Source organism: Sodiomyces alcalophilus (genome assembly GCF_042370955.1).
Source record: "Sodiomyces alcalophilus JCM 7366 unplaced genomic scaffold ACRALscaffold_2, whole genome shotgun sequence".
NCBI lineage: Eukaryota > Fungi > Ascomycota > Sordariomycetes > Glomerellales > Plectosphaerellaceae > Sodiomyces > Sodiomyces alcalophilus.
This window is the reverse complement of record NW_027263533.1, coordinates 1,645,887-1,672,601: the sequence shown is the minus strand read 5'-3', so window position 1 is coordinate 1,672,601 and position 26,715 is coordinate 1,645,887. Positions and strand designations below refer to the sequence as shown.

Here is a 26,715-nt window from a genome sequence, read left to right as displayed (position 1 = left end):
GGTATGCCGTCTTATGTCAAGTACCTAATATCGGACTGTCCCCCATGCATCATAGCGTGGCTGAAATCCGACATGAGGACTTGGCTTAATTCATGACAAAAATGACGGTAGTTGTATCTTTGTTCGTTGCTGGTCGATAATCATGCCGATGCTGACCCCTTATTCCTTACAACGTACTTTGCGAATCAGATATTATCCGCTCCTCGAACGGGATTCAAGGTCTCCGTTCAGTCCATCGACGTTCTGGGGAGTGATCGTCCATCCACTTCTTTGGCCGGTACTCTCATGTCTCGGTCACCCGTCTGGACGGATCGCCCTTGCCGAAGTTGCGCCCAGCCTCGCCAAATTGAGCTGTCCCCGCGGTGGTGGGCCTTCATCCAGAGCTGTCGTGCCAGCCTTTGAGCACGAACTCGAGGACCACTTCTCTACCAAAGCGGCTTAGTGGTTATACAGTCATGCACAGACGACGGGTGTGGATATAGGCATATCCTGGTCTGAAGTTCGGGAAGTTCCGATGGGCATTGGCCGAGTTATCCACTTTATGGAGTGCAGTTGTACAACGTACGTTGTACATATGTACGTACCTACGTTGTACGTTGTATAGGTATACAGTTGTACACTGTATGTGCATACAAAACGTACTGTATGAACAGGACCGAAACGACGAGAACCACGTTAGAGCGTGCTTTAATACAGATAGGCAATGTTTTCTGCGCCTTCCAAGTATTCCATAAACTCAACAGATGCACGGCATTCATCACGATAGATATTCGAGAGAAGATTGCTCTGGACAATATGAATGCCATGGTCTCTTTCAAATGACAATGGGTACCCTAGCACGACAAGGAAGAGCTGGTGGGCGGGGAAGGTGGGGTGACAATGTGGCGCCCGGAAACGCAGCCAAGCGACCCGTTGGGCGACGGATGCCATAGAACCCTCGAAGAACAGGTTAGGTACGTGGTACTTTGAGCATTGTATACAACGTACTTCGTATGTACGACGTACAACGTACGTTGTACGTTGTACTAAAAGCAGGATATGGTTTGGCCAAGTCCCTTGTCGTCACCGGTTGAGAATTGGGACGAAGCTAGTCGATTCAGGCCAGTAAGGTGTTCCTCTCTCTGGAGAACGGCGCGCGGGACGGCCCTAGAAAAACCCTTGTGATTTAGGAAGAGAGATATCGTTGTACAACGTACACGTACAGTGTACGGTGTACAATCGAACATCGATACGTCGTAAACGCGACGGCAGATGGGAGTGGAGAGACACCAGGGAGCCCATGCCCCAGCCCTTTGCGACTCTTTCGACCAAGGTTAGAGAAAAGGCTGAACCGGACATCTGGGTAGTCGCTTGGGGTTGTCTGGTGGCCAGGCTGGGCCTGGTTGGCAATGCACTAGGAAGGCGGCCTGTTTGCGTGCCGCGTGGATGGTGTGGCACCCATGGTCCACTAACGAGATAAGGAGGGTGGACGTCAGGAGAGCCGCTATTATTAATGATCTGGTAGCCATCAGCAGGAGTACAATGCCTCCTCACAATGCCCAGCACCACGGGGCTAATTCGCCGTTGGCCCGTCCTGTTTTGCGACCCTCTACGTGGTTGTAACCTGAAAGAATATAAGTGTATGTACAGACGTACGTTGTATATCCGTACCTTATACCAGAATCATCCTGCTATATCTGCTTCACTCGCGATATAACTTGATGCAATCGAGGTACAGTACCAGAAGCAAGGTCTAAGGTGATTATTTAGCGCGCATATGTATCTTATTTACCTGGGAATTTAATTATTTCTTTTCACTATCCACAGGGGCATCTAGAAACCTATAAGTTCAACGAACATACACTACAACCGCGTTGTACGTTGTATTGGCAAGTGAAGGAGCATCGCCAGCTACGATGGACCTGGCCTGAGTGACCCGTGACGTAATAAACAGAGTAGGCATGTATGTATGTACAACGTACGTGGTACAATGTATGTACTTCGCAGTTGCCGGGCTCATGACCTTGACACCAATGTCCCTTTCCCCCGGGGAGGGGACCAAGGACTTCTCCGCACTCTCATTTCACAGAACCCTGGCAGAACCGACCGGGAAGGTTCTCCATTACGCGCTTGGACCAATTGTTGATTAGTCGAAGTTTTAGAGGAAAAAAACAAAAATCTCCAGGGGTCACGCGTACATACATAAACCAGAGAGAAATAATCGTAAAAGCAATGCACAGAGGCACAAAGGAGACGCGTAACCCCCTGGCGTACAACGTATAACGTGCCCAAGGTGGGGAAATAGGAAACCAACTGGTACGAAGCTGCGGGCATCCAACTTTGGCCTCATTCAATTCCATATTACCACTTACGTTGTATGTACCTGTATGTACGTTGTACGTCGTACGTTGTACATACTCAATTCCATGTGGGTTAGCCATGCCTAGTACCGAAGCACACGAGCTCCATTCCTAGTAGGTATGCGGTGTAGCCGTGGCTCTTGGGTCTTCTATGTGCTGTGTGTACTACGTACTGTATGTAGAATGTTTGTTGATGTTCCTGTCTTGCGAAGATATTGAGTCGAGGACTAGCCAGGTAGAGATCGTCGTTATGATCGTTTGATACGTTGTATACGTTGTATGCTTGTTTTACGTGCCCTGTTTTATACACCGTCGAGTCGTAGATACCTTATTGAGTACCTCTTCCGAGTTAGCTTTTCCGTTTCCATTATTATAAGGTACGTTGTACCTACAACGGACAGCGTATGTACAGAAAAATGGGCTAAACCGACCAGTGCGACGCTATGGAGACCTGAAAGAACGGCGCGGTTTAAAAATAGAGCAAAGTGGTCCCAATCATTAACATCGGACGATATCAATGCTACTTCGTAATTTACCTAATAAACATACGAGCCGCAAATGGCCAGTGCTCGTACTTAGTACATATTCGTACGTAGGTACTTTGTTGAGGAACGAGTTTGTCACCAGCTGTATGATTGTATACAACGTATGTCGTTGAGCATATACACGATATTTATGAACGACGAGTGCTGCCCGTCATCTTCGACCCATTTCGGGATAACGAGTTTACGCTCACAAGTACGTTGTATTGTATGGAGTATTACATACAGAGAAGGGTACGTTGTAGAGGTGAGCAGAGTTCACTTTTACCACTTTTCCCTCTCCGGCAGAGATAATGCGCCTGCGTGCGTTATAAGGGGACGTGCAATCTCACCTGCAGCATACTAATATTACAACGTAGATACCGCTTTGATTGCCAATTGCATCTAATCGGACCCCTTCTGTCGTCTAGGGCTGTGGATCCTTCTCCATTGGGCCTACGATACGGTACATACGTTGTACATACAACGTACGTTGTGCATACGCACTCGGTAGGTAATATCAATATGCCGCGCAATCGAGACGAGCGTGTACGTTGTAGGTCCCTGGCGGCTGCTTCCCAGCGAAGTACAACGTAGGTGACTGCAGAGAGGGTTATCCCACGTTTCTATCGTGTCGTCGGGGCTTTTAAAGTGGATGAATCTTTAGAGGATGAGTCGCTCTGTAGGAAGCTCGATTCTTGCCTCGTACTCCCGCATTTCAGGACCTTAGATAAGCTCGTGTTTGTATGAGACTAAAATTAACGTTGTATTAAGACGGCTCGAGTCGATATCCTTCTGTCAACCGTCTAAGAATAGACGCGCCTGGGTTATTATTCGATAGGACAGCAATTTCCCTCACTCACAGCAACTTCGTCGTTCAGATTGCTGTCCAGTGTTTGGTTCACGAGACATCGACGGCAAAGCGACAGAAGCGCCACTCTCCGCCAAGTCCGCCGCCTTGCCTCCTGGCTTCCTCACCGTCTAGAGACAGCCCTAGCTCCCAGCCTCCTCGCATGCAGACGCGTCTTTAAACGATGACCTCGTACCTCGACTTCGGTACTGGGTAATTACTTGGGTGTTCGCAGACGCAAGTTATCTACAACGATAAAGAGAACTCGGCAGGTACCCATGCACTTTTAATCTGCACTAGAGGGAGCCAGGACAGCTGCAGGGATTCCCCCGCGCGCAAGTACAGGTACGGTACGGAGTACGTTGTACATTATACTAAGGCACCAACAACACCCAACGTGCATGTACCTGTACCTGTACATACTGTACAACGTACATACGTACCGTACAAATGAACAAACCTGGCATCAGACACTGTACGTTGTACATACGCTGTACAATTCGCACCGACTGAACGGTCGACTTAACCTTGTCACTGGCTGCATCGCATCGCATCGCATATATTCGCCTAGCATACCTCGCAAGTTACAACTCTGAAGCACTTTTGACAGGATAATAGGTAGAGGTTTGACACTCGATGTACGTACTTGGGACTGGGAGGCGATGGTCCGACGAACGGTATACGTATGTACGTCAGAGCCTGGAAGGATAAATTCATTCGCCTTGCCCAGGGCCGTGCCGGAGTACTTAGTACATAGGTCGACATACGTTGTACGTTGTACGTTGTACACACTGCCCAGCCTCTCTGTCAGTGATTGGGCTATCTGTCCTAACCCTCCACGACCCGTACGTGCTGACGCTCTTGGAAGAATCTGTCCTGCTTCTGTATGTACGTGTACATACGTTCCAGAGAATTCGAGGCATTCGCGGACAGACAGGACGCTGTGAACTGACGGTACCTGGGCACTGATTGATCCCCGTCCAAATAAACGCTGACCGGGGGAGCACGTGTCATCGTGCCAGGGGCGCGTCCATCGCAGCTTCCCTGCCGACCTACCTACCTGGGTAGACAGGTAACCATCGTGAACGGACAACCTTATTCGTACAACATACGGGCACTTAAAAGGCCTTACACCCCGCGCATCAGACGAGGCAGATTTTCTTTATTGCCTTCCTACATAGACACATAATGCATGCATATACTGCTGCTAATAAACCTCAACCGCGCCCTACCTTTCTTTCTGCGGCTGCTCATGCGCCTTGCGTCTTGTCCCGGGAATAGTTTTGATAAGGAAAAGACGATCTCTCCCCGAACGTCTTACAGCGCTCTTCGGTTCTCCTACTCACATTGTACATTAGCGTATTCTTTCCCCTCCCCGCTCGACTGACCCTCTTCTTTGTCACTGACAATCAATTGTACAATGTACTACAGTTGGCCCGTTTTCAGTTTGCGTATATGCCACTGTCAGCCGAATTTCCTTGCGTCAGACTCTTATAGGGATCGCCCTTTTCTCTGCGTAACATGCCTTGAAAAAGGAAAGGAAATGCAAAGCAGAAGAAGATGACCCAGACGCCAGATACATACAACGTATTCTCGAGTCTTGGCGGAGAATGCCTCCTGCCGCCTCCAAGACACCCCTCCCAATTCCCAACGTAGCGTGACCGAACGTCAGTTTCCCCGGCCCGGCATTCTGGTCCTATTCATTGAATTGGTACCCAGCGAGATCGCAGCCCCTGCGTGTCTCTCTTATTCACCCGAGGTATCGTTCAACGTATCAGGCCCAATCAGGTTGAGCCGTCTTTTCGTCACTCGGGTCGTTGCGGGCGGCTTGTTTTTCGTTAGGTTGCGTCTTCATTTGACACCCGCAGCGCATGCATCTCTTATGTAATTGAGGCGTGCGTCTCGGACGACGTCCCCAGGGTCGCACCGCCCAGGTCGTACATGCAATTGCCAGATTAACCTTCACAACAGCCGACACCTTTGTCAGTCTGAGAACCCCGGATGGTTCCCCTAGTCCTCACTTTAGTCTGCATGTACATACTGTACCGTACCTGAGTCCGTACAACGTACATTTGAGCAAGGTACAGTACGAATTGGCGAGGGTGTTCCCGCTCGACGGATCGAGGCCCGTGCTACAGCTGGCTTGAGAGAGCGTCTCATCCTTGACGGCCAGCGACCAACAGCGAGTGCCGTACATTGATGTATGTACATATGTACAACGTACAACGTAATTATACCCGACCTGATCTTTACGTGTCGGGTTGGGAAATTTCTTCGTCGCTCACGTCGCCTCTCTCGAATTGCTACCCCCATTCTACCCCTGTTGCCGTCAGTACGTACGTTGTAAGTACTTTTCGGCGTGGATACTGTATCGAGTACGTATCACTGAACTTGGAAGGAACCCCCCACTCGACAATGAACGTTTTACCAGGCCCCTATGAACGGGTGATTGAGCCGATGGCGTGGCGTGCGCTATTATCCTTTGGTAATTCCTTCCCCTTTTTCGAAGTATCTAGTGTACGTTGTAGACGTTGTACCCCCATGGCATCAGCAACTCCATCGATCCTTAATAAATGTGCTGAGGCCCCTGTTTGACTGCTTGGCCCGCAAATCTGGTGAGCCCCTTCTCAAATCTTCCTCTCATCTGACTGCTTTCCCCTGGATTATCCTAGCGCCCTGTAAATACGAATCGGGTACCTTTTTTTTTTCTTTTTTTTTCTTCCTTCCCTTCTTTTTAGGGACCAAGCGTCTTCTGGTACTTTTCTTTTTTCCTTCTAGTTTCCATTCTTCCCAGCCTTGTCATTTTTAGACTATCAAGCCCGTGCAAAGCATCATTCCTGTCTGCTTCGGTCCGAGTGCGCCATTCGCCTCAAGCTCTGCATCACCATAGGATACCCTTGCATGCACCCCTACACCCCAGCTTTTCTGCCGCATCCACCGAGCCTACAAGTACACAGGGCCGGCTTGTCTGGTAACACCCTCCCTGCTTCTTTCTGGTCGTGCAGCGACCTACCTCTTGGTTCCATTGACTGATTTGACAGTAGCACATCCTTCAACTCGTTACGATACGGCTACATAACGCAAAGTACTCCTGGCCTCCTCCCTCGAGTACCTGTCCTGCGTTCTACTCAGCCCAGCCGATTGCAGCTACATACTTCCCTTGCCGAACATACATGCACGGCAAGTGCGACGAAGGCAGTCGAACTTAAAGACGAGAGTCGCACGACGACAACATCGCACCGGGCGCTTGGTTACCAGTAGGCGAAGCCGATCGCAGGCGGCAGTTGCCCTATTTACGCGTGTTGACCATCCTTATACCATTCTAAGACGGAGGACTCGTCTATCCAGCCAGGCAAATGTAAGTGCAAGTTACATTTCTTGGGTCATTATCGCGTCCTGCCTACACCGGTCTTCGGGAGGGTACACCGCATCGACAGAAGACAACCCACACCATTCAAAGTCCTTCACTGGGAAAAGGGGCCGCCTTGGAACTTGACGACTTCGACCAAGTGCGTTGGAAGATTCGTTAAGAGCAACCGCGGCATTATTCGCTACACATACGACATCGTCTCGATTTCACTTCGACTCCAACAAGTCAGGGTCGGCTGGATTATATGACAAGTCAACCGAGGCTAACCAGCTGCTTCTAGTACCAGGTCAAGAGACGCCGACGACCCAACACGACATATGACAGTGGCAGCCATCATGACGCAAAATCGCCCGACATTAGGCCAATTCGTCAAGCAGGAGCCCAGCTCCGCTGACACGGTACGTTTGATTGTTTCGCGTTTCTCCTATATCTCGGTCGAGACTTCAGTGTCTTCCATTGCGTTTGATTTTGTTTCGTTATTGGTCAATTTCCCTTTGCCGACTTGCTCTCCTTGGTTTCATTCGTTATTTTCCCCTTTCTTCTTCCGGAATCTGGTCCGTCGCACTTGAAGCTCGTCCTGCGGGGCGAGACTCAGATGCGTCCACGCACAGCCTTGCATACGTGAGTTTCCAGAAGGCCTTTGGACGGGACGGGCTCGTCGCAAGCTTGTCCTAACACAGGTGTAGGGTTCGTGAGGTTCCCAGGGTAGTCCTGTCTCTCAAAGAAGCGACCGGGGCCGGCATAATTCCTTGTGCCGCCTTGTGCAGTGGGACCCACCCATCACTTGTGGATACTTGAGTTAAGTACCATGTGACACGCCACATGCCTCATCCCCCCACACCACACCTTTCCTTTTTTCTTCCTTGCCCCTGAGCTGTCCGAGCTAGCCCTTGAGCCGACCATTCCTCCCAAGTCTTCAAAGGTTGGGGTTGTTAGGGCCGATCGCATGGGTGCGCATGCCACGGCCGGGATTGACAAGGCGCGCTTGTTTACTTACCTCTACGGCCAGCGGCCTGAAACTCCATGTCGCGGTCGCCATGTGTCAAGCGCGCATGTAATACCGTCGAGACTCGAGACAAACTGGCCAGCGACTTTGAAGAAAGCCTCGAGTGTGGTGCCCTTCAGTTCGAATTCAGGTAGTGGACCTGACCGTGTCGCAGCATGGCATGGTAGAATCTCTCCAAGGCTGCCACATACAAGCACAGCACAGCACAGCACAGCACAGCACAGCATACATGAGCAATGCAGTGCACAAAGCTAGAGAGCTGGTGACAATTGCGAAGGCCGGCACTGAAGCCCAAAAAGGCGACATCCCATCCGTTCCAGCATGCGGCATATCCGGTTCCTCGGTGGTGGAGTTGTTGATGACGGAGTCTCTCCAATCAAACATGACTTTCTACTATGGGAACTGGGAAGAACCCTGTCCAAAAAGCATGGCTTGCACACACAAATTCTCGAAGCATCATTTCGCGGCTGGCTCGGTTTGTCGAGCTCAAGTCTGATTTCCTTCTTTGGGGGTTCTCTTCATTTCTTATTTCTTTTCTTTTCCTTTTCTTTTTTCTTCGGCCTTCTACTCGAGGAATCACCATGAAGCACTTGGTTCAGCATTCCTCAAGCACCCGACTTGGGAGCACTTGGCGCAATGTGCCTAGCCTAGCACCCGGATGATGCAGACAAACACCCAAAGCCGCTCGAAGCCAAAGCCAAATACTTTTCCCAGAAACCGAAAAGCCGGGGCCCACCAAGGACAAGCTTAATCGGGAAAGGTACCAGCCAAACTTTCTTGTCACTTCCGCCTTCCTTCGCTTCGGGTCACTTTTGTGTCTCCGCGGGAGTCCAAGTGGACCTTTTAGGATGTGCTCGGTGCTACATGGTACTACATCTCACAATTGCGCCCAAGTGCCTGGTCTTGTCCTCGCATCGCAGGAAGGTCATGCAGGGGTGGGCACATCTCGAGACGTTAGCCAGGCAGTATCGCATCCTTCAGACCAACAGAGACGGGGACTAGGTCTCGTCTCTCCAATGCGCAATCCTTCCTTCATCCAACGGTTCCCCACCACCACACCGCCTGTGAAATAGGCTTGCCCCAGGTTGGTAAGGTGGGACGCTAAGGGGAATTGGAGGGGCATGGTTGGGGACGGTGGCTTGACTCTTGACCCAAACTACCCAACCACAGGGGACCAGCTGATAGGGTACAAGGTACTTTATGGCTACGACTGAGCGAGCGCCACGCCCGTCTTACCCTGGGGCCTGCTGCCTAGCCTCGGATCATGTTTCCTCATGGGGAAGTTTCTCCTTGCCCGGCTCTGCGAATGGATTCCACCATTGGCTGCTTAATATGGAATGTATGACAAATCCCTGTCCACGACCGTTGTCAAGCCCTGCCCTGACACACCCCACCATTCCCACCCCTCCCCCCCCCCCCTCTCTTTTTATTTTTTTCTCCTCTGTTTTTTCCCCCCATTCCCCATTTGCCGGTCTACCCTTTTCCAACCCAGCATCAGCACGCATGCCTGCTCCCGCCCTTAATACAGGCTTCCCCGGTCACCTCGTCTCCCGTTGCGCCCCTGTCTTTTTAATCCTGTCTTGTCTCTTCTGCGCGACGTTCTCCAGCCCGGTCAACACAAGGGTCGTGTCGTCTCAAACGAAAAAACTCGGCGACCACACACGGAACTCGCTCCACACCAATCGTTTGCGTCGGCATCCTTCGCACCATCTTCCCAATTTCCATCTCACTTGTTTGGCCGGCTCCTCTTTGGGCTTACTCGCCGTCATATCGTTCTACTGGTTATCGGCGCGTTGCATTATATTGTTTTATCCACCACTCGGATTGCCGCCAAGTGTGCGATTGAGGAAACGAATCAAGAAGTGTGAGAAACTGGCCTCAAGCACCCATCCCATCCAACCCACCATTGTCGAGTCCCCGTCGTTTTGGTTCAAATATATGTACCTCCTGATACCCCTGTTCTTCCAGCCTGCACCATCTCATATCCATTTTCTCACTGTCATTATTGTTTCTTCCTCTTACCCAGGCCTTGCCTGTATCATACATTCCCTTTTTGAGCCTGCCGAGCTCAAACCCGCCTTGTCGTCGCAGACATCGAGGAGCAAGAGGCCAGTGGCAGTCCGTCGGAAAGTCTCGAGCCAGACTCAGAAACGCGTTACTTTCCCTGGTTCTGGTGGGACCAACCATTTCTCCGAAGCCTGCCTTGCACTTCACGCGGGAACCCTGTCCAACCAAGCGATAATAGGTACATCTGAACCTAGGACGCCTCACCCGAGCCATCCTCGTCAGCCTACAGGGGGGATACGGACCGGGGAGAATCCCCCATCTGAAGACGTCCCCCCAGTATTTCCCTCCCCCTAGTCCCTGGTAGTGTCAGGGACCAAAAATAAGAAATCCCGACGCACTTGCTATTTGTTTTCTTTCCCCTCACGAGTTCATGCCATCGTTGTTCCTGTCGAACGTCAAGAACTAATGGGGTTGTCCTCTATGCAGCAGCACCCCCACCACCAACAGGGTCCAGCGCCTCATCAACACCTGCAACGCCAATCGCACGCCCAGCATCAACACCCTCGATCGTCAACCACCGGCCACCCACATCATTCACAGCAACCGTCACAGTCGCAAAATACATCCACCTACGCGCAAGGACACGCGATCGCGTCGCCCTACAATCAACCAGCCGCCGCCCAAGCCAACGCCGGCCAAACCTCCCAAGACGCCCTACCATATTATCCTCATCCGAGCCCGTACAGCACGCCAGGCGCGACGAGCGGATATACCTCCGCGGGTGAGTTACCCTCCTCTGACCTGCCCCCGCCAAAGTCGCGTGCTGCTCTGCATTTCCAGACGCGTCTTGGGGTCTGATATTGAGTCGGCTGACCAGGTTTCACCAGATACGTCTGACATGATGGCGGCCGCACAGATGCCACGACCACCATACCCTCCCATGTCCTACCACACTCCCCAATCCAACTCGCCGGCGTCGGTCGCATCGCCCTCACAACATGACCAACATCGGAGCCTCTATGCCCAACCGCCGTCGCAGCACCTCCCGCAGAATATGTACTACCAAACTCACCAGGCGCATTACCAGTCCATGCAAACCCAGCCACAGCAGTCTCCCTATGCACAGCACGCGCACACAGGCCACGCCACCCACGCGACACACGCCACTCACGCCACCCATGCTGCCCACGCGACACACGCCGCTCACGGCGCACATCCTCACCAGTCCATGTCGTCGCAGCAGAACATGATGATGCCGCAAAGCCAGCAACAGCCGCAGATGCACCAGCCTTCGAGCCAGCATCCCCAAACCCAATCTCAGTTGGCCAACAGCCCGCGGCACGTAAAGCAAGAACCTGCATCCCAGGTGCCGCTACAGCTTCAGAAGCCTCAACCCTCGTCCATGAGCCATAGTCCCCACCCTCCCAATGGGTCGGCCATGTCAACACCGACCGGTTCGACTTCCGGGGGCGTCAATCCCAACGCAGCGCCTGGGCCCATCCCTGCCACCACTCCGCTGGTGGTGCGGCAGGACCAAAACGGCGTGCAGTGGATAGCCTTTGAATACTCGCGGGACCGGGTGAAGATGGAATACACGATCCGCTGCGACGTGGAGTCGATCAATACGGACGAGCTGTCGCAGGAGTTCAAGACGGAGAACTGCGTCTATCCGCGGGCCTGCGTGCCCAAGGACCTGTACCGCGGCAACCGGCAGGTATACGAGACGGAGTGCAACACGGTCGGGTGGGCGCTGGCGCAGCTCAACCCCTCGCTGCGGGGCAAACGCGGTCTCATCCAACGCGCCGTCGACAGCTGGAGGAATAGCAACCAGGACCCCCGGCTGCGCAGCCGGAGAGTTCGCCGACAGGCTAAGATGAACACGCGCAAAGCAAGTCAGCAGCAACAGACGCCTCACCCGCCCCAGCACATGGCCGGCCCTACGCCTCCAGGGATGCCACCGACCCCGGGGTCCATGGGACCGGGTCAGGGCCCGCCCGGTTCGGCCAAGATGCCCGGTATGCCCGGCATGGGCCACATGGGCCATGGTGGTGCCCAAGGTGGAGCGGACGAAGTCGGTATGTTCCATCAGATGTGATTTGAAGAAAGCCCTCCCTCCCCACGCGCATCTGCTGCCATTCACCACCCAGTTGTTGGGCGTTGTTGATCACCGCACCGCACTGCTCCACCCACCGATACCCGACAACTCGAAGCCGCGTTGAATCATGTGATACCACTTTTATATACCTCGTCTCTTTTTTCTTTTTTCCTGCGCTTCTTGCACAGATTTTGTCACCTGTGCCGTGCCTGTTCTTGTTTTGCTTTGTTACTGTCGTCGATCTGTGTGCTCTGGTCAGAAGCTGGAGGGAAACCGGGTCCATCATGCTTAGCCGTGTTTACGCCTTTTCTTCTTTTTGTCTCTCCACTGATGTGGTGCAACTGGTTCTGGGCTTTGCGTGGCATTGACTGCTTCTGCTACCACCACTACATCATGAGTTTTTTTTTTCTACCGCTTGCTGCTGCGACTTTTATCGCACAGCAGACAGAGGTCTCAGCGGCTAGTCAGGAGGGATTTCCATTTCTCATCGGCACAAGCTTGTACATTATCATAATCAGTCACTGCAATTGCTGGCTTGCTGCTGGTATTGCTCTTAGACACACACTCTCGCGCGATTTATCGGAAAGCAGACAACATCATCATCCAGGCCAAGGTGGGATGGATGACAGGATGGGGTTGGGTTTTCTGATGAATCTTCTGGCATTAAAAAGTTGCATCGCCTTGTTTTGGCACACATCATATCCTTTGCTTTTGGCACGCGAATCACATCATCACTTTGTTTGTATCCTCTTGGGGAGATTAGGAAGACATGAAGTCCCCTGTCCCAATCCTCCCCTGACTTGGTTCTATTGTTGTTTCCGGGGGACTCCTCACCCCCCTTCTATTTTGCCCTCTTCGCTCCCTAGTCAAATGACCTTGGTACTGTTTGTTTATTTTGGTTGGACGATCTCACATACACTCTGCGGTTTCCCCCATCCTATCCCCTTCTCACACCCCTGCCATGATCGACGTCGTTATTCCCAAAGCAGATTTGACAGGACACCTCGCTAACATGTTATCTCTTTTCTTCCAGCAGCTGGTGGACAGTACATGGATGAGCAACATCACCATCATCAAGCCCCCACCCAAGGTCCCAACACCGGCTCCGACGACACGCGACAGGCACAGGTCTTCAGCAACGGTGGCTACGGCGGGCACTCGGCTTACCCGGCGCCGAATTCGGCCTCGATGTCTCACATGGGTGGCAGCTCTCAGGGGGGTCCCATCACCGCCACGAGGCACCACAGCCGCGACAGGGCGCATCCGAATGGGCCCGACGACCTGTTCCCCAACCTGCCGGAAGCGAAGAAGCGCAAGTTCATCCTCGTCGACGACCATTCGCGCAACTCGCGACTCCGCGTGCGCGTCACCCTCGAGGGCGTTGACACGCAAGAGATTCCCGACTCGTTCCGCAAGAGCGCGGCGGTGTATCAGGACTCGTACTTCCCGCGCGAGATGCAGAGCCCGCCGCCGTCGCCTACAGGTTCGCGGTTCTTCATGGACGACGTGGACGACGGGGACGACGGCATCGAGGACACGAGCGGGCGCGAGCTGATGAGGACCCGGGGGCGGACGACGCAGATGGCCAAGGTGCCCATCGGGGACAACACCGAGGCCGAGGTCCCGATCCCGCGCCTGCGGAAGGGCATGCGCGGCAGGGAGGTCCGGTTGAATGACCTCGGGTACCGCATGGCGTGGCTCCAGAGCCGTGTTTTTGCGCAGCGGAACATCTTTCTCCAGCGAGCTTGTAAGTTGTGTGTGACCGAAACCCAGACTCGCGGTCATTGGCTAATAATGGTCTGGTCTTCAGTGGACTGCTATCGGAACAAGACGCGGTCGGCCATTGAATCTGTCATGCAGGATATCAAGGTCGCGGCGCCTCATTACGAGACTCGCGTCGGCAAGCGGAAATGGAACGACCGAAGGAGGAGGTCCGAGTCTGATGAGTAGAGATGCTAATCGACGCACCGGGAACGCCATGTCGAGCAGTCCAGTCACCTTTGTGGGCACAGTTGCGATCAGTCTTTGTGGGGGTTTGTTTTATTTTATTTTATTTTCGATTCTTTACAGCAAGCAAAATACCCGCTTCGCTATGATACCTTTGTTTTGGAGCACCCAAAAACGCAATGAGTATTTTGGTTCAGTTTTTTTTTTTTTTCGGGTTTCCCTTGGTACTGAGACTCATTGACTTTTATGGTCAGGGATCGTGGGGATGGTGAGGTTGGTAGGTTTTGGGTGCGAATTTCAGAGACGACGGACGATGGTCCTGTATGAAGAAGGAAAAAGAAAAGATTCAGTGGAAAATAAAGAGAGCGGTCCCCTCTGGAGTCGGGGCATGGTGTGGTTCGTTTCTGCCAGTCTTTCCTGTTTATATCAGCTATGTGCACGATGTCTCCCTTGTTGGTCTTGCGGTCTGGCCTGTGGTTTCATATTCTAGCTTTCTCTTGTTGAACGGGTATAAATCTCAAAGAACAAAGCGTCTTGAGAGCATATACCAGGTTGAACTTGGACGGCCACGCAACGGAATGTGGCACTATCTCCTGCAGTGATTTGTGTTGATGAGTGGGCGGGGGGGTGGACAGAAGTGTTACGAGACATACTACTTATCCGTATGGGATATATTCTAGTGCTCCCTCTCACGTCTAGTCTGGGCGTCTTCCCCACTACGGGGAATAGCAGCAGTGTGGGTTACGGCATGGGGGGCCGGCGCCCTGTCCCCCCTCTGAAAGATATATAGAGCCTCATCTTTGCCCGGAAAGCTGGGGAGGGCCACCTGAACGACCTTGGTCCACTCCTTTTGGTGCGCCTCCATGTACTCGTCCATGGTCATGTCCCTGAACCCGGTGTATCCGTTCCTGTTCTGGGTGCCGACAACGGCGAGGGTGTCCCCACGATAAACCGCGAGCAGATCGCGGATGAAGGCACCCTGGCCGTCCGCGCCGACGACAGGGTAGACGAGCAGCAAGACCATGTCCCTCCCGCCGTGGCGGGCAGCGAGCCAGCGGGGGCCATCGGCGACGACGGTGTCAGGGACCCAGGTGACGCGCCAGGCGCTCTGCATGTTGTCGACGGGGTAGACGGGGCCGAGGCCGTAGCGGCGGAGCATGTAGGACCAGTAGCCGTTCCCGGAGCCCATGTCGACCAGGGGCCGGCCGGCGGCGACGAGGCGGAGGAGCTCGAGAGCCTCGTGGGAGGGGGTGGCGCAGCCAAAGTGGTGCATCAGGACGGGGAGGACGTGGTGGCTCGTGGCGGGGCGGCGGTCGGAGGGCTCCGGGCAGGGACCGCACCATTGGAGGGTGCGGCAGGACCAGGCCCAAAAGTCGAAGTACGGGTTCGGTGGGGTCTTTTTGCAGCGGGGGATGGAGAGGTGGGCGGCGCGGGAAGGGTGGAGGAAGCGTTGGGCGGTGAGGTGGGCGGCGGATTGGGCGCGGAGGGAGCCCTTCTTGGCGTTGCTTTGCATGGTCTTCAGGGCCGAGGTGGTCTGGGTGGATGGGTCGAAGAGGGAGATGTAGGCTTCTATGTCGGCTGGAGGTGGCGGGTCCAGCTGCAGGGAGGTCAGTTTGAGGGGTTGGGTTAAGATAGAGGGGAGGTAGGGTTGAATGCGGGTTTACTGGGGTGTCATCTTTTGCCCTGTACCAGGCATGTAGGTCGTTGGCGCCACCGAGGCTGACGACGTGCTGGACCTGGGCTAGGGTGACACTCGTTATGGCATGGTAGGTGTATGTATCCTGCTCTGGGAGGCCAAAAGCGGTGACAATGGCATGGTATAGGTCGTTTTTGCTGAGATGGTCGGCGACTTGTGCCTGGCGAGAGGTGTCCTGAAGATATTCGTCGGGGTTGAAGGCTGTGTTGCCGGCGCACAGGATGGGTTTCGCCCGCTTGGGTGTTTTATGAGACATGGGAATAAAGAGGACAGAGGTCGGAAGACAATAAATAGCAAAGTTTATGAGGTTTAGAGAGAGATGTACGTTGTATGTATTGTAGTGAGGAAGCTGATGATGAGATCTGGGCTGGCATCTTAACGCGAAGTCACTCACTCCCCGGGAATGGCGGTACCCGGGTATCGCGCCCTGTCCCGCCGTTAGCATCCCGCCCACGTGCACGGGCCTCGTGACGTCATTCTATAAGTACTTTGTACACTAGGCCGTTTCCCCAGACGGAGGTCTTCTCACGTACTCTCTGCGCACGCTCAATTGCGTACTCAGTACACGAATACGTGTCTGTAAGTATCTAGGTACAGAAGGAATAGTGGCACCGTCAGGCGTTATCAGTATTGTCCCAGTCGGAATAATCTCAACTGTGTCTCGGCCGCTGTCTTCCATCAGTGACGCTCCACACTCTCGCGTTTACTCGCACACACATCTCCTTCACCCTGCACTATAGTACACGTACAACGTACAACGTACCAAGTACATTATACCTAGAGAGGTCACGTGACCTGTATCATCCCGACCACTCTATTATTAGTATCTTTATCATTACCGCCAAGATAGCTTTCTTAACCAACGCCTTGACACTTGCATGCGAGCGACCTGGGGATCCGCGTTGGTGACCGCATCTCGGGTCGCCCACCACTTCAGCCTTGTTCTCGAAAACCGACCATTATCGTGAGAGATGACGCGCCAGCCCTGCGGCCATGTCACACCCACAGCCCTCAGCAGCCAACCACAACAGTGTCCTCTGGAATAGCCCGACACGAACCAGCCTGAGCGCTGATACAAAGCGCTGATACAAACACCCCATTCCCCCTTCACATTCCGAGGGCTCTCCATCATGAACAACGGTGTTTCAAAAGCTCGCCTCAGGCGCTCTCCTGTGACCCTATCCAAGTGCTTGCAAGAACAGCTGCTCAACGCTATCGCTATAGCATCACCGGTGGAAGCGGGCCTTCCTCAAGACGCGCCAGCGAAGCCGACGAAGAGGCCACTCGACGAGGTCGATCAATCGCCTGCGAAGAAAGCCCGATGGACGACCGCCAAAGTCGACGAAGCTCAACCCGCAGACGAGGTACGATAGTACACACCTTCCATAGGATGAACTGCTAATAGTAAGAACTTGAACAGCCGCCAGTTCTCCAGCATCCGAAGCCGAAGCCGAAGCCTCCATACGCCTCCTTTCTCGAGAATTTCGTCGATCCGTTCCAGCCGGGTCCTCCTGCTGATTCGGAACATAACTCGGTTCTTCTCTGGCTCGAATCGGTTGGATCCGACCGAAATATACGCTGCCGGTCAGATAGCCATCTCCATCTTGTGGACGTCAGCCCCATCCCGAGAGGGCTCGCGAGATCGGCACCGGCGATGGGCTACACACAGGATGCCGATGGCTTTGCGGTACCGCCGACCCCAATTTCAACGGGGTCCCGTTCGCGGGCGGTTACAGACAGCAGCAGGTCGGTTGGCCCATCGGAGATGACCGGGTCTACTCCTGCTTCTTCACGAACAAGTCTTGTTGAGGACCCCATGTATCGGGACATGAACCTGGCGGCGAACAATATATATATACGGCCCCTTCACGAACCATTTCCCCAACATATTGCCGATATCGTTCAGCATGTCCAACAGGACCGTGATTCCCCCGGCCCATCGCTGGAGGACATCAGGCAGGATACGGAACTGAACGAGCTCTGGATGGGCACCGGTGAGCCCGAGGTAGAGGACTACTTCAAGGACAAGATTTTCTCCAAACCGCGACCGACGGATAGCCTGAGACGCAGCGACAGACAAATGATGGCCAAGCATGCTGTCCCCAGCACGGGGTCCAGTCTGAAAATCAGCACACCCGTGCCGGACATGCTCTATGGATACAACCGGCACAAGGCCTTTCCCCAGCAGCAGGCCCAGCTGATCTCCATGGGGACGGAGATGGTGGCCACCAATCAGTACCAAGGCTTGCTCTATCCCTTCTTCGTCGTCGAGTTCAAGGGCGATGGCGGGAGTATGTGGGTGGCCACGAACCAATGTCTAGGCGGGTCAGCGTCCTGCGTCAACATCGCCGAACGTCTTCAGCACCAGTTAAGGAAATGCCAGAGCGACGAGGTCCGACCGATCGACACCGCCTCGTTCAGCATCGCTATGAGCGGTACGGAGGCGCGGCTGTACATCTCATGGAAGCAAAACGAGCTGGACTATTACATGGCCAACGTCGATAGTTTCCTCCTCCAGGATCATGAGCATTACCTCAAGTTCCGCAAGTACGTCCGCAACATCATCGACTGGGGCAAGGGTAGGCGGTTGAAGCAGATCCAGGATTCCCTGGAGACCCTTCTGGAGGAGAGTCGGAAGAGGGCCTCGGCGGGGGCCAAGTCTCGCATGCCACCGTCTGCCGATTCTGGTGGCGGTAGCAGCAGTAGCAGTAAGACGCGCAAGACGTCGTCGACGCGGTAACCGTAGATTCAACGGCACAAGGACGAATCGGCATCGGGACCGTCATAGGGATTTGCAGGTACGTGCCTACAAGCACCTGGACGAGCGGCTGTCGCAGAGCAATTTCCGCCCCCAAGTCGTCTCGGCCTCGGGTATTGCCCATTTCCTCATCCACTGCGTCCCCAGCACTTGGCTTGCACTCAGACGGTCACGAGGTCTAAAGACGAGCATCCCCCTTATCATCTCGAAAAGAGCATCCCTCTCTTCTTCACACATCACCTCCGTCCCCCTCCTCCGCCTTGGTGCCTGGATCGCATCTTCAAATCGTCCATTAAAAGTCCACACCTCCCTCCCCTCCTTGGGCGTCCCGTTTGCGATGAAACGCTTCGACCTCCCTTCCCACGTCTCCCACCATTCATCCGGCATCTGTCCCAGCGCATCAACCTGATCAGCGGTGGCGTCGTCCGGTCCGAATAACCACGTGTCGAGAAACGGCCTCACCCCAAGAATAGCCCAAATCATACACCCAAGGCTCCAGATATCAGATGCATACGACAAGGACACTGTCGGTTCAAATCTCGCCTCGGGTGGTCGAATCTGAAGAGGCGTGTAGGACTCGAATCTCGATTCCTGTGTAGGGCAGAAGGCCGTGCCGAAATCGGCGAGGAGGACCTTCGCTTCAGGGAGTAGAATCTCGTCGCCGGGTTCCCTCAGCCAGATTGGAGAGTAGACGTATAGGGGGACACCTGGTGACGTGAGCGGCTGTTTATCGACCCTTATAACAGGTTCGGGGTCCGGTGAATCAAAAGTATCGTAGAGCTGCTTGGTTGAAAGGCGGTCCAAGTCCAGCCCTGGCAACTGGAGTAGTACGTTTCCCATATGAAGATCTAGCGAGTATCAGAAATGTATTCGCGTTTATGGTGATGTGGGGAAAGGCAGATAAGGGATGTGCTTACCACCGTGTACATACCCCAGCTTATGGATGTATGCTACTGCCATGGCGAGCTGAGCAGAAAGCGACCTGGCGATGTGGAGCGGGAATGGACCCTGTGCCGCATCGGCAAGGCTACATCTTGCCGGCGGAGTGACCAAGCACGGGTGTGTCCCATTTGGCCCGTCCACGTTGAAGCGGTCCAGCACTAGGGGGAGTAGATTGCTACTGAATTCTCTACTTTCGACCATGGAAGCGGAAATCCGGCTCAGGGTTTCAGCTTCTTTGGGGCCATAGTCGGCTGTGCCTACTTTGATGGCGACGTACTTGGCCATCCGCTCGTCTCGAGCGAGCCAGATGGTCGAGTAACTGCCGTAACCAAGCTTGTGCACGATGCGGTACCGCTCTTGAAATCTGTCGCCAATCTGAATAGGATGATAACCCCCCCGCCGATAGTAGTCCAGTCGCTCGACGTCGTCAATGTGTTCGTAAAGAGGCCGGTCGGTTGACATCGTTGATATTTGAGGTCGGAAGTTAAGATTCATCCTTGCCTGGGGAGACAATGATCTCAACGCAAGTAGGCGCCTTGGAATGCGTGTCGCTGCCATGGCAGGCCGGTTACGGCCCCAAGCGCGGAGAAGTATGTTTCCATAGGGAGGCGGCGAGCATTTGTTGACCATGGTATAACGACGGAGAACGGACAAGGCGCGTCACTACCGACGCTCTATTATAAAAGTTCTATTAATAGGACATTGGAAGTGGGGCCCTAACATCACGCTAAGAGACGCCTAATTCGCTCGTACCGGGCGGTCGGGTCGGGTCCCCCCCTAGTTCCCCGGAGGTCCGCGTCTCCTAGGCTGTGCCCCTAGGCCACTCCACTATAAGAATTAGCATTTCCAACGTCGTGCATGCGTTCTCCAACCGTTTAGCTCATCTGCATGTGATGGACACACGTCGTTTCTTGGCGGCCAGAGTGAACTAAGCCCGGTTTGATAAGGCAAAGTTGTGGCCGCATGAATATATACCGACCGAGATGAAGCACGCAATATCTGGACATCGAGAACCTAGGGACGGGGCATATCATCCCGCGATGTGGGTTCCTCCAACGGCGAGCAAGGGGTATGTGGTGCCTTCCGGGGTATCGGGGTATCCTCCGATCGAAGGGCCGCGTCTTCCGAGCGGCCTTGCCCGGTTGTCGCCGACGGATATTCCATGCCTATCCACTCCTCCCTTCTGGGCGTGCTCGGTCGACTAGCAGCCGCGGCCAAGGGCTGTGTTTCTGATCCGCCGTCGTCTTGTTCCCGCGGCTCTGGGCTTCCGACCTCACGCACCTCGAGATCGTCGTGGATTCTATCCTCGGTGCCGTCTTTGGTGCCAACTGCATACCCAGTTAGAAATCACAGACATGGGAGACTCGGAGGCAGAGGTAGGAGAGGGGTTCAGTCTTACCAAAGAGAGAGTAGATGAACTTGAACACCACCGGAAGCCAGATGGTCATGACCATGAGCTGCCCGAAGCCCCACGAATTGGTGCCGAACTGAATGGCTAGCAGAATTAGGCTGTAAAGACCCATGACCATCATGGCAAGGCCAAGTGACTGCGGGATGATCCATAAGATATCCCAGAACGACGAGTTCTTCACATTGGCCAGCCGGTCCTCCCCCCAAATTCCACCCACTCTCTTCTCAAGCCGGCCCATGTGCCCTGCGACCCAGGGTATCCGGCCGTGGGAGTGTAAGAGCCAGTCCCAGACAAGGACGCATGTTATAAAGGGCATACCGAAGCCAGACAGCAGAGTGCCGGGGAAGTACTGCATGGACCGCGCTCCTAGACAATACGACAACGGCCCGGGATTGTTTCCGCAAGCCGGCACGCTCGAGCTCTCCTTGAGGGTTTGCCAGAAATCGCTTGGGTCAGCGTACTCTGAGCCTCTGTTCAGTAGGTACACGGTAATCATGACCCAGTTGATCGTCATGAGAGAGAGCGTGAATCCCCATCGCTTGCCGGCTCTGTGGAGGACGAGCTGCAGCACCAGCACGGGACTCATGCCGAGCCCGGCGAGATTGAGGGAAATGTCACTGTTGACGGCGTACGACCCCACCGACTCCAGGTTGGCCAGGCCGATATAGCCGTCGGTGAATGCGATGATCCAGAGAGCGGTAAACGTCAGGACAAAGAGGGTTTGGGCTTCATGTAGATCGAACACGGCCGAATGGACGGCATGCGTGGTTCGGGATGCAAGTTTGCGTAGAAATGGGGATTCTTTTTTCCTCGGTGGCCACCAGGCACCGGTGCACCAGGTCTTCAGTCGCTTCGATGCCGTGTTACGAGAAGGGTTCGCTGTAAGCTTGAATAGCAAGAACAGGAGGAGTACCAGCCCATGCTGCATGATATACGCGATGAACACCTATAAAAAGCCGTCCATCAGCTGGGGAGTGGTGCACGGAGAAGAAGACGAGGAAAGACGAACGCCTGGGCCTGCAATGTCCGAGTCCATCCCAACCTCGGCGTGCCGGCAGTAGTCGTTCAGGAGGACGTCGCCAAAATCCCACATGTTGGACACGTTTATAGGCTCGCACTTGAAGTGCTCCAAGCTCGGGGCACATTTCCCATACTTGGAATCGGAGCAGGATTGCCAGAAACACGCACGAACGTGGCTGAAGACGTCGAGGCCATCAACGTCCTCCAAGGTGCCAAAGTGGAAAATGTCGTCCATCGCCTTGACGTTGTCGGGGTCAGCCGTGTCGCTCCCGGGAACCACCCCCATGGCAACCGTCGCCAACGTCATGCAGTTCCAAACGTTCTCGGGCGAGCTGAACATGGCGGTCGCGTTGCTGCACGTCCGGGTGCAGTTGGGCGTTTTCCAGTCGTCGGTGGTACAGCCGGACATGATCATGCTCGCTGGCTCCGAGGCTCGTCTAGCGATGGACCATACTCGCGCGAAATACCCTTCATTCCAGGCCCGCCACGCAGTGGGGATATAGTTGTTGGTGTAGTTGTATTCGGATATAGCCTGAAGCTTCCGTTCGACCATGATGAACGCCGGTCGCGAATCACACAGTGTGACTGATATGGTGCCAGGCATACGAGGGGAACGCTTTGATTACAGGAGAAACATACTGCAGGTGATGGACACCGGTGGAAAGGGATATGGATATTTTGCAGTCGAGGCGTAGCGAGGGTCGGACGCCGTATATATGTAGGTAGACCATTGGTGAGGAAGGGAATGCCAGGCTGGCGCTTCAATGACCTATGAGGAGCAGATGGTACCCAACTACCCAACTACCCAACTACCCAACTACCTACCTACCTGCAACCTGATCAAGTTCCCTGTCATGTCCGAGTCTATACACCACGTCTCAGGAATGCGAGAGCAAACCGCCGTATAAAAGCGACGCCGCCACGGCCAGAGCCGCCCCACACCGCCACAACGTTGGCCTGTGGCGTAGCGCAATGCATGTATGGGGCCTGTACCCATGTACAGCCCAATCCCCGACCTCCTATTCGTTTTTATGCTTCCACGCCGAGTGCTGTCCCTCCCGTCGTTCACCGCCTCACCGATATTCTCCGCTATGCAGACTGTGGCTGGTGTCAGAGAGCAACCAATCACGATTCGCAGCGTACTCTAAATATAGGCATCACTTGAAGCGCCACATGCCGAAGACGCGAGACAGGTATTCGTACTTAGGTAGTAAAGGATACGAGGGCCAGGTCGCTGAAGACAGCTTGCGCGCGAGCACAGGTGAATTGGCAACTAATAATAGCATACTCGACCAACACTCTGACATCTCGACCAGAACCCCTTTTCTTCTGGCATGGCTCTATAATCTCTTCTAAGAGAACAACTCGAACAGGCGGCATATAAAAAGCTTATTGTATCATGGCGGCACACGGACGGCATAACATCGTGAGCACGAACATCTATACCATGAACCCCGAAAAGAGACATCTTTTTATTTTCCCGCGCCTTGCTTTTCCCTCCCTCCAAATAACCAGTAAGCAAACCATCATATACAATGTATATATGAAAAGAGAAAATCAGACAGAAAATGTGAAAGCATCCTGGGCCTCCGTATCTATAGTAAACGACCAGTCGCGACACAACGCCTATAAGCGCAGAAAGGGTTGGCCGTTTCTCCATTCCCATTTCAATGGTGTCGTTATTTTATACCTGGGCTCCTCGTTTTCGTCTCGTCGTCTCGTCAATGCCGTCGATGCCGCTCTCGATCCCTGTCACGCTCCTCGTCATAACGTTCGTAGTCGTCGTCCCGCCGATGGTGTCGGTATTGCCTTGGTCGTACGTCCTCGTCATGCCCACGATCCCGCTCCCTACCCCGGTCTCTTTCGCGTTCCTTTTCTCGTCGTTCTTCCGAGCAAGTGTTAGAGCCAGCCCAAGGCGAGTGGAAAACAAGTCGCTCTCGTCTACATACCTCGTAGCTGCGTCGTTGCCGTCGCATACGCTTGAATCTCCTCCTGGCTCAAAACCCTCAGCACAATGACGAAATCGTCGCGAACCTCGAACCGCTCTTTGCCAATGGTCAGAGCCTCCGGATTCACAACGCGCCGGGAAATCTTGGTCCACCGCGCATTGGGCGGGACCTCCCGCAGCTTCTTGTCGTCCTTGTGCGGCGCCACGCCCTCGCGAACCGGGTTCTCCTCCTCGGGGAACTTCCTCGGCTGCTTGAGGATGCCCTTCAGGGGCTTGACGAGCGACTTCTCGCGCGGCGGTGAAACCACGCGAACTTGCTTTTCTTCGGCCTTTCGGGGCACTACCTCGCGGCCACGTGTCTGAGAGTCATCCACCTCGACCGTCATCGAACTTGATTGTTGGGTAAGAGGGGCCGGAACCTGCCTGGGCGACTCCTGTCGTGCCGTCCGGGCCGTATCCTCTTCACGTTCTCCAACTGTGGCCTTGTCCTCCTTCTTGACGTCAGGGGAATCGGATGTCTTCATGTTTGAGAGCTGTTCTCTCAAGTCACGTAGGTCATCGGTGTCTTTGGGGTCAAAAGAAGACGACGCCCGTCGGCGCCTTGATTTGCCCGCCGCCCTGTTGTCTTCGTCTGGTGAGCCATCGCGTGCCGATCCCTTGGCCGCTTCGCCATCGGGTCGGTCGTCCGATTCACGCCGGTGGCGCTCCCGCGCCTCGCCATCGGAGCCCTCCTTCCGGGCACTCTCCTCGCGAGCTCTATGCCGCTCCACTCGCTCGACAGCGGCGCGCGCGGCTGCCGCCTCCTCTTCCATCCGAAGTTGGCGCTCGTGATCCCTTTCCTCTTCCTGGCTGCGCCGGCGATGAGATTCCTTGTCGGACTTATCGGCCGGCGTCTCATCCTTCTTGCCAGCGTGCGCGAAACCAAGCGCGGTTGCGGCGATGCCCAAGCCTGTGCCGACCCTGTCGCGCAGCCTGGTACGCTCGGCTTCGTCCTCGCTTGCCGTGCTGAGCCGTTGCCCGGGGTCTTTCGACTCCTTGGCTGGCCGGGATGACTCGCGGCTCCTTCTCCGGTCGTCATCGCGCGGGACGCGCGTGTCGCGACCGGAACGATGTCTGGTCCCCTCCTCGTCAGATCCACCCCTTCTGTCGTCACCTCGGATGCGGGATCCTCTACGAGACTCGCGGCGTTCCTCGGGCTCACTCCCGACGAGGGCCAGGTCGGTACGTGGGTTATCGGCGGTCCGGATGCCGAACCCACGGGTCGCGATATCGTCGTCCCGGAAGTAGTCGCTATGGCCGGCGGCGGCCTCATAGCGGCGTTCGATGTCTCTGATCTGCCTCTGCTTGCGATCTTCCTCGCGGCTGCGGTAGTAGTCTTCGTGGTGGTTCGACCGCGGCGCTCCTTCTTGGTAGACGGAGACGGGGCGTCGTCGGGAAGGCTTGGGATCAGCCGTGGAAGGGGCAACGGGCTCGGCATATGTCCCGCCAGCGCGCTCTTTTGAGCCGTCGGAAATCTGAAGGTGGGCGGGCGCAGGTGGCACTGGCGGCGGAATAGACGCCTGCAGCGGGTTCGGGTCGTAGGTTGGGGCGACGGCAGCGCCTCGGCTGATCCTGTCGAAGCCCCGAGTCGTAGGCGGGGGCCCGCCCCGATTGTCGTAGCGCGCTGCAGCGCCGGTCGCATTGGAGTAGGAGCGGCCGATGTCAGTGGGCACGTTGACGGTCGGGCGATGGTAGTTGCGATCGACGCTATCCCGCCTGCGCGACCGGGATGGGCGGTCGTGGGACAAGTCGTAGCGGGCGAGATCGCTCGGGGTGGTGTATTCGTAGCCGGCGTCGCCGTAGTCGATGGCGGCTGGGTTGTGACGTGTCTGGCCCGCGTAGAGCACGGCGGGGCGCGACGGACGGTACGGGTCGGGCCTAGATGAGAGCAAGCCGTCGGCAGGTCGCAGGTAGGCATAGTCGTCTGTCGTCCCACCATACGTGGCGCCTCGGTGGTGGCTCCGGGAACGTCTAGATGAAGCGGGTTGTGTATAGAACGAGTCGTTCGGGCGGAATTCGTCGCGTGTTGGACTGGCATGGTGGGAATGCGGAGCAGTGGGCAGCTGTGCCCGGGGCTTGGACGTGGTGACGATGACGGGCCGAGTGGCAGCTGAATCAATGGTCGAAGAGCGATGGGCGCGACCCGATTCGCGATGACCCGAGCCGCGCGCTAGTGGGTCTTTGGAGACGGCATACGTTGTGGTGGTGGTGGTGGTGGTAGGGGCGGCGGCGGCGGCGGGGTTCGGCGGGGGGCTGACGGTAGGGTAAGCTCTGGAGCCCGCAGACTGGTATCGAGATGAAGTAGGCATAACGTGGATGTCTCCGCCATACATGGACGTAAAGCCGACGCTGCTGGGCATAGCTTCCCTCGCGGGGTCCGGCCTCGGGTAGCCGTATCGAGACGAGTATCGGGATTCCATGATGACGTGGGCAAAGCGAGTTGAGATGGCCGCTATCTGCTCGTTGAGGTAGGTCTATTCCCGCGCGAGGAAGGCAAAGTGTGCGTTATGATGGTGGGAGTGATGAAGAGACCGGGGAAAAGAAACGAGACAGATAGCTGTAATTGGATAGGGGCTGTGTCGTCAACGAGACGAGAAATAAAAGAAACAAAAAGGGTAAAAGTGGCCAGGCGAGGCACCGGGCCTCCTTTCTCTGAGTCTCTCTGGAGCGAAGTGCGTAATCAATCTGGTCGGGTCGCGTTGCCAGCGAGAGGGAAATGTGACGTTTTTCGGCGGTTGCGGAGGGGCGGGGCGACCGGGACGGATT

At 54.9% G+C, this 26,715-nt stretch overlaps 9 protein-coding genes across 9 annotated transcripts; 4 read left to right on the top strand and 5 right to left on the bottom strand.

Moving 5' to 3' along the window:
• Positions 1 to 11: 11 nt before the first annotated feature.
• Positions 12 to 4,853, bottom strand: ACRALDRAFT_207001 (uncharacterized protein; the record flags this gene model as incomplete). The annotated part of the gene is made up of 40 exons (XM_071022152.1): positions 12 to 35; positions 98 to 129; positions 210 to 243; positions 299 to 371; positions 462 to 537; positions 611 to 735; positions 762 to 809; positions 844 to 963; positions 1,027 to 1,146; positions 1,217 to 1,300; positions 1,332 to 1,393; positions 1,438 to 1,588; positions 1,686 to 1,732; positions 1,838 to 1,901; positions 1,962 to 2,054; positions 2,083 to 2,108; positions 2,218 to 2,324; positions 2,363 to 2,396; positions 2,440 to 2,485; positions 2,513 to 2,621; positions 2,728 to 2,790; positions 2,889 to 2,938; positions 2,964 to 3,070; positions 3,108 to 3,180; positions 3,214 to 3,246; positions 3,276 to 3,293; positions 3,368 to 3,461; positions 3,720 to 3,745; positions 3,771 to 3,833; positions 3,900 to 3,930; positions 4,008 to 4,084; positions 4,154 to 4,170; positions 4,208 to 4,248; positions 4,287 to 4,302; positions 4,344 to 4,431; positions 4,503 to 4,514; positions 4,554 to 4,586; positions 4,613 to 4,675; positions 4,718 to 4,770; positions 4,845 to 4,853. 40 exons carry the CDS (start codon positions 4,851 to 4,853, stop codon positions 12 to 14), a joined length of 2,442 nt encoding a protein of 813 aa, XP_070876765.1.
• Positions 4,854 to 9,952: 5,099 nt separating this feature from the next.
• On the top strand, positions 9,953 to 14,759 carry ACRALDRAFT_2032591 (uncharacterized protein). Its single transcript, XM_071020708.1, has 4 exons — positions 9,953 to 10,874; positions 10,981 to 12,168; positions 13,222 to 13,935; positions 13,999 to 14,759. Exons 1-4 carry the CDS (start codon positions 10,574 to 10,576, stop codon positions 14,136 to 14,138), a joined length of 2,343 nt encoding a protein of 780 aa, XP_070876764.1. The 5' UTR covers positions 9,953 to 10,573; the 3' UTR covers positions 14,139 to 14,759.
• Positions 14,760 to 14,765: 6 nt separating this feature from the next.
• ACRALDRAFT_1079849 (uncharacterized protein) lies at positions 14,766 to 16,157 on the bottom strand. Its single transcript, XM_071018949.1, has 2 exons — positions 15,800 to 16,157; positions 14,766 to 15,732 (listed from the first exon to the last, which is right to left on the bottom strand). The coding sequence occupies exons 1-2, from the start codon at positions 16,085 to 16,087 to the stop codon at positions 14,812 to 14,814; spliced, it is 1,209 nt and encodes a 402-aa protein (XP_070876763.1). The 5' UTR covers positions 16,088 to 16,157; the 3' UTR covers positions 14,766 to 14,811.
• Positions 16,158 to 16,161: 4 nt separating this feature from the next.
• ACRALDRAFT_2016829 (uncharacterized protein) lies at positions 16,162 to 18,571 on the top strand (the record flags this gene model as incomplete). The annotated part of the gene is made up of 11 exons (XM_071019858.1): positions 16,162 to 16,285; positions 16,345 to 16,385; positions 16,460 to 16,512; positions 16,599 to 16,628; positions 16,717 to 16,795; positions 16,840 to 16,861; positions 16,899 to 17,003; positions 17,034 to 17,195; positions 17,259 to 17,386; positions 17,425 to 17,604; positions 17,642 to 18,571. 11 exons carry the CDS (start codon positions 16,162 to 16,164, stop codon positions 18,569 to 18,571), a joined length of 1,854 nt encoding a protein of 617 aa, XP_070876762.1.
• Positions 18,572 to 18,637: 66 nt separating this feature from the next.
• ACRALDRAFT_2132401 (uncharacterized protein) lies at positions 18,638 to 19,993 on the bottom strand (the record flags this gene model as incomplete). Its single annotated transcript, XM_071024042.1, has 2 exons — positions 18,638 to 19,437; positions 19,507 to 19,993. The coding sequence occupies 2 exons, from the start codon at positions 19,991 to 19,993 to the stop codon at positions 18,638 to 18,640; spliced, it is 1,287 nt and encodes a 428-aa protein (XP_070876761.1).
• Positions 19,994 to 20,545: 552 nt separating this feature from the next.
• ACRALDRAFT_1068252 (uncharacterized protein) lies at positions 20,546 to 22,515 on the bottom strand (the record flags this gene model as incomplete). Its single annotated transcript, XM_071017546.1, has 3 exons — positions 20,546 to 20,859; positions 20,931 to 21,888; positions 21,952 to 22,515. The coding sequence occupies 3 exons, from the start codon at positions 22,513 to 22,515 to the stop codon at positions 20,546 to 20,548; spliced, it is 1,836 nt and encodes a 611-aa protein (XP_070876760.1).
• Positions 22,516 to 22,726: 211 nt separating this feature from the next.
• Positions 22,727 to 23,227, top strand: ACRALDRAFT_206994 (uncharacterized protein; the record flags this gene model as incomplete). The annotated part of the gene is made up of 5 exons (XM_071022151.1): positions 22,727 to 22,813; positions 22,845 to 22,959; positions 23,010 to 23,069; positions 23,101 to 23,155; positions 23,203 to 23,227. 5 exons carry the CDS (start codon positions 22,727 to 22,729, stop codon positions 23,225 to 23,227), a joined length of 342 nt encoding a protein of 113 aa, XP_070876759.1.
• Positions 23,228 to 23,361: 134 nt separating this feature from the next.
• On the top strand, positions 23,362 to 23,865 carry ACRALDRAFT_206993 (uncharacterized protein; the record flags this gene model as incomplete). Its single annotated transcript, XM_071022150.1, has 1 exon — positions 23,362 to 23,865. The coding sequence occupies one exon, from the start codon at positions 23,362 to 23,364 to the stop codon at positions 23,863 to 23,865; it is 504 nt and encodes a 167-aa protein (XP_070876758.1).
• A 38-nt stretch (positions 23,866 to 23,903) lies between these two features.
• Positions 23,904 to 26,369, bottom strand: ACRALDRAFT_2025463 (uncharacterized protein; the record flags this gene model as incomplete). The annotated part of the gene is made up of 1 exon (XM_071020313.1): positions 23,904 to 26,369. One exon carries the CDS (start codon positions 26,367 to 26,369, stop codon positions 23,904 to 23,906), a length of 2,466 nt encoding a protein of 821 aa, XP_070876757.1.
• Positions 26,370 to 26,715: the final 346 nt, after the last annotated feature.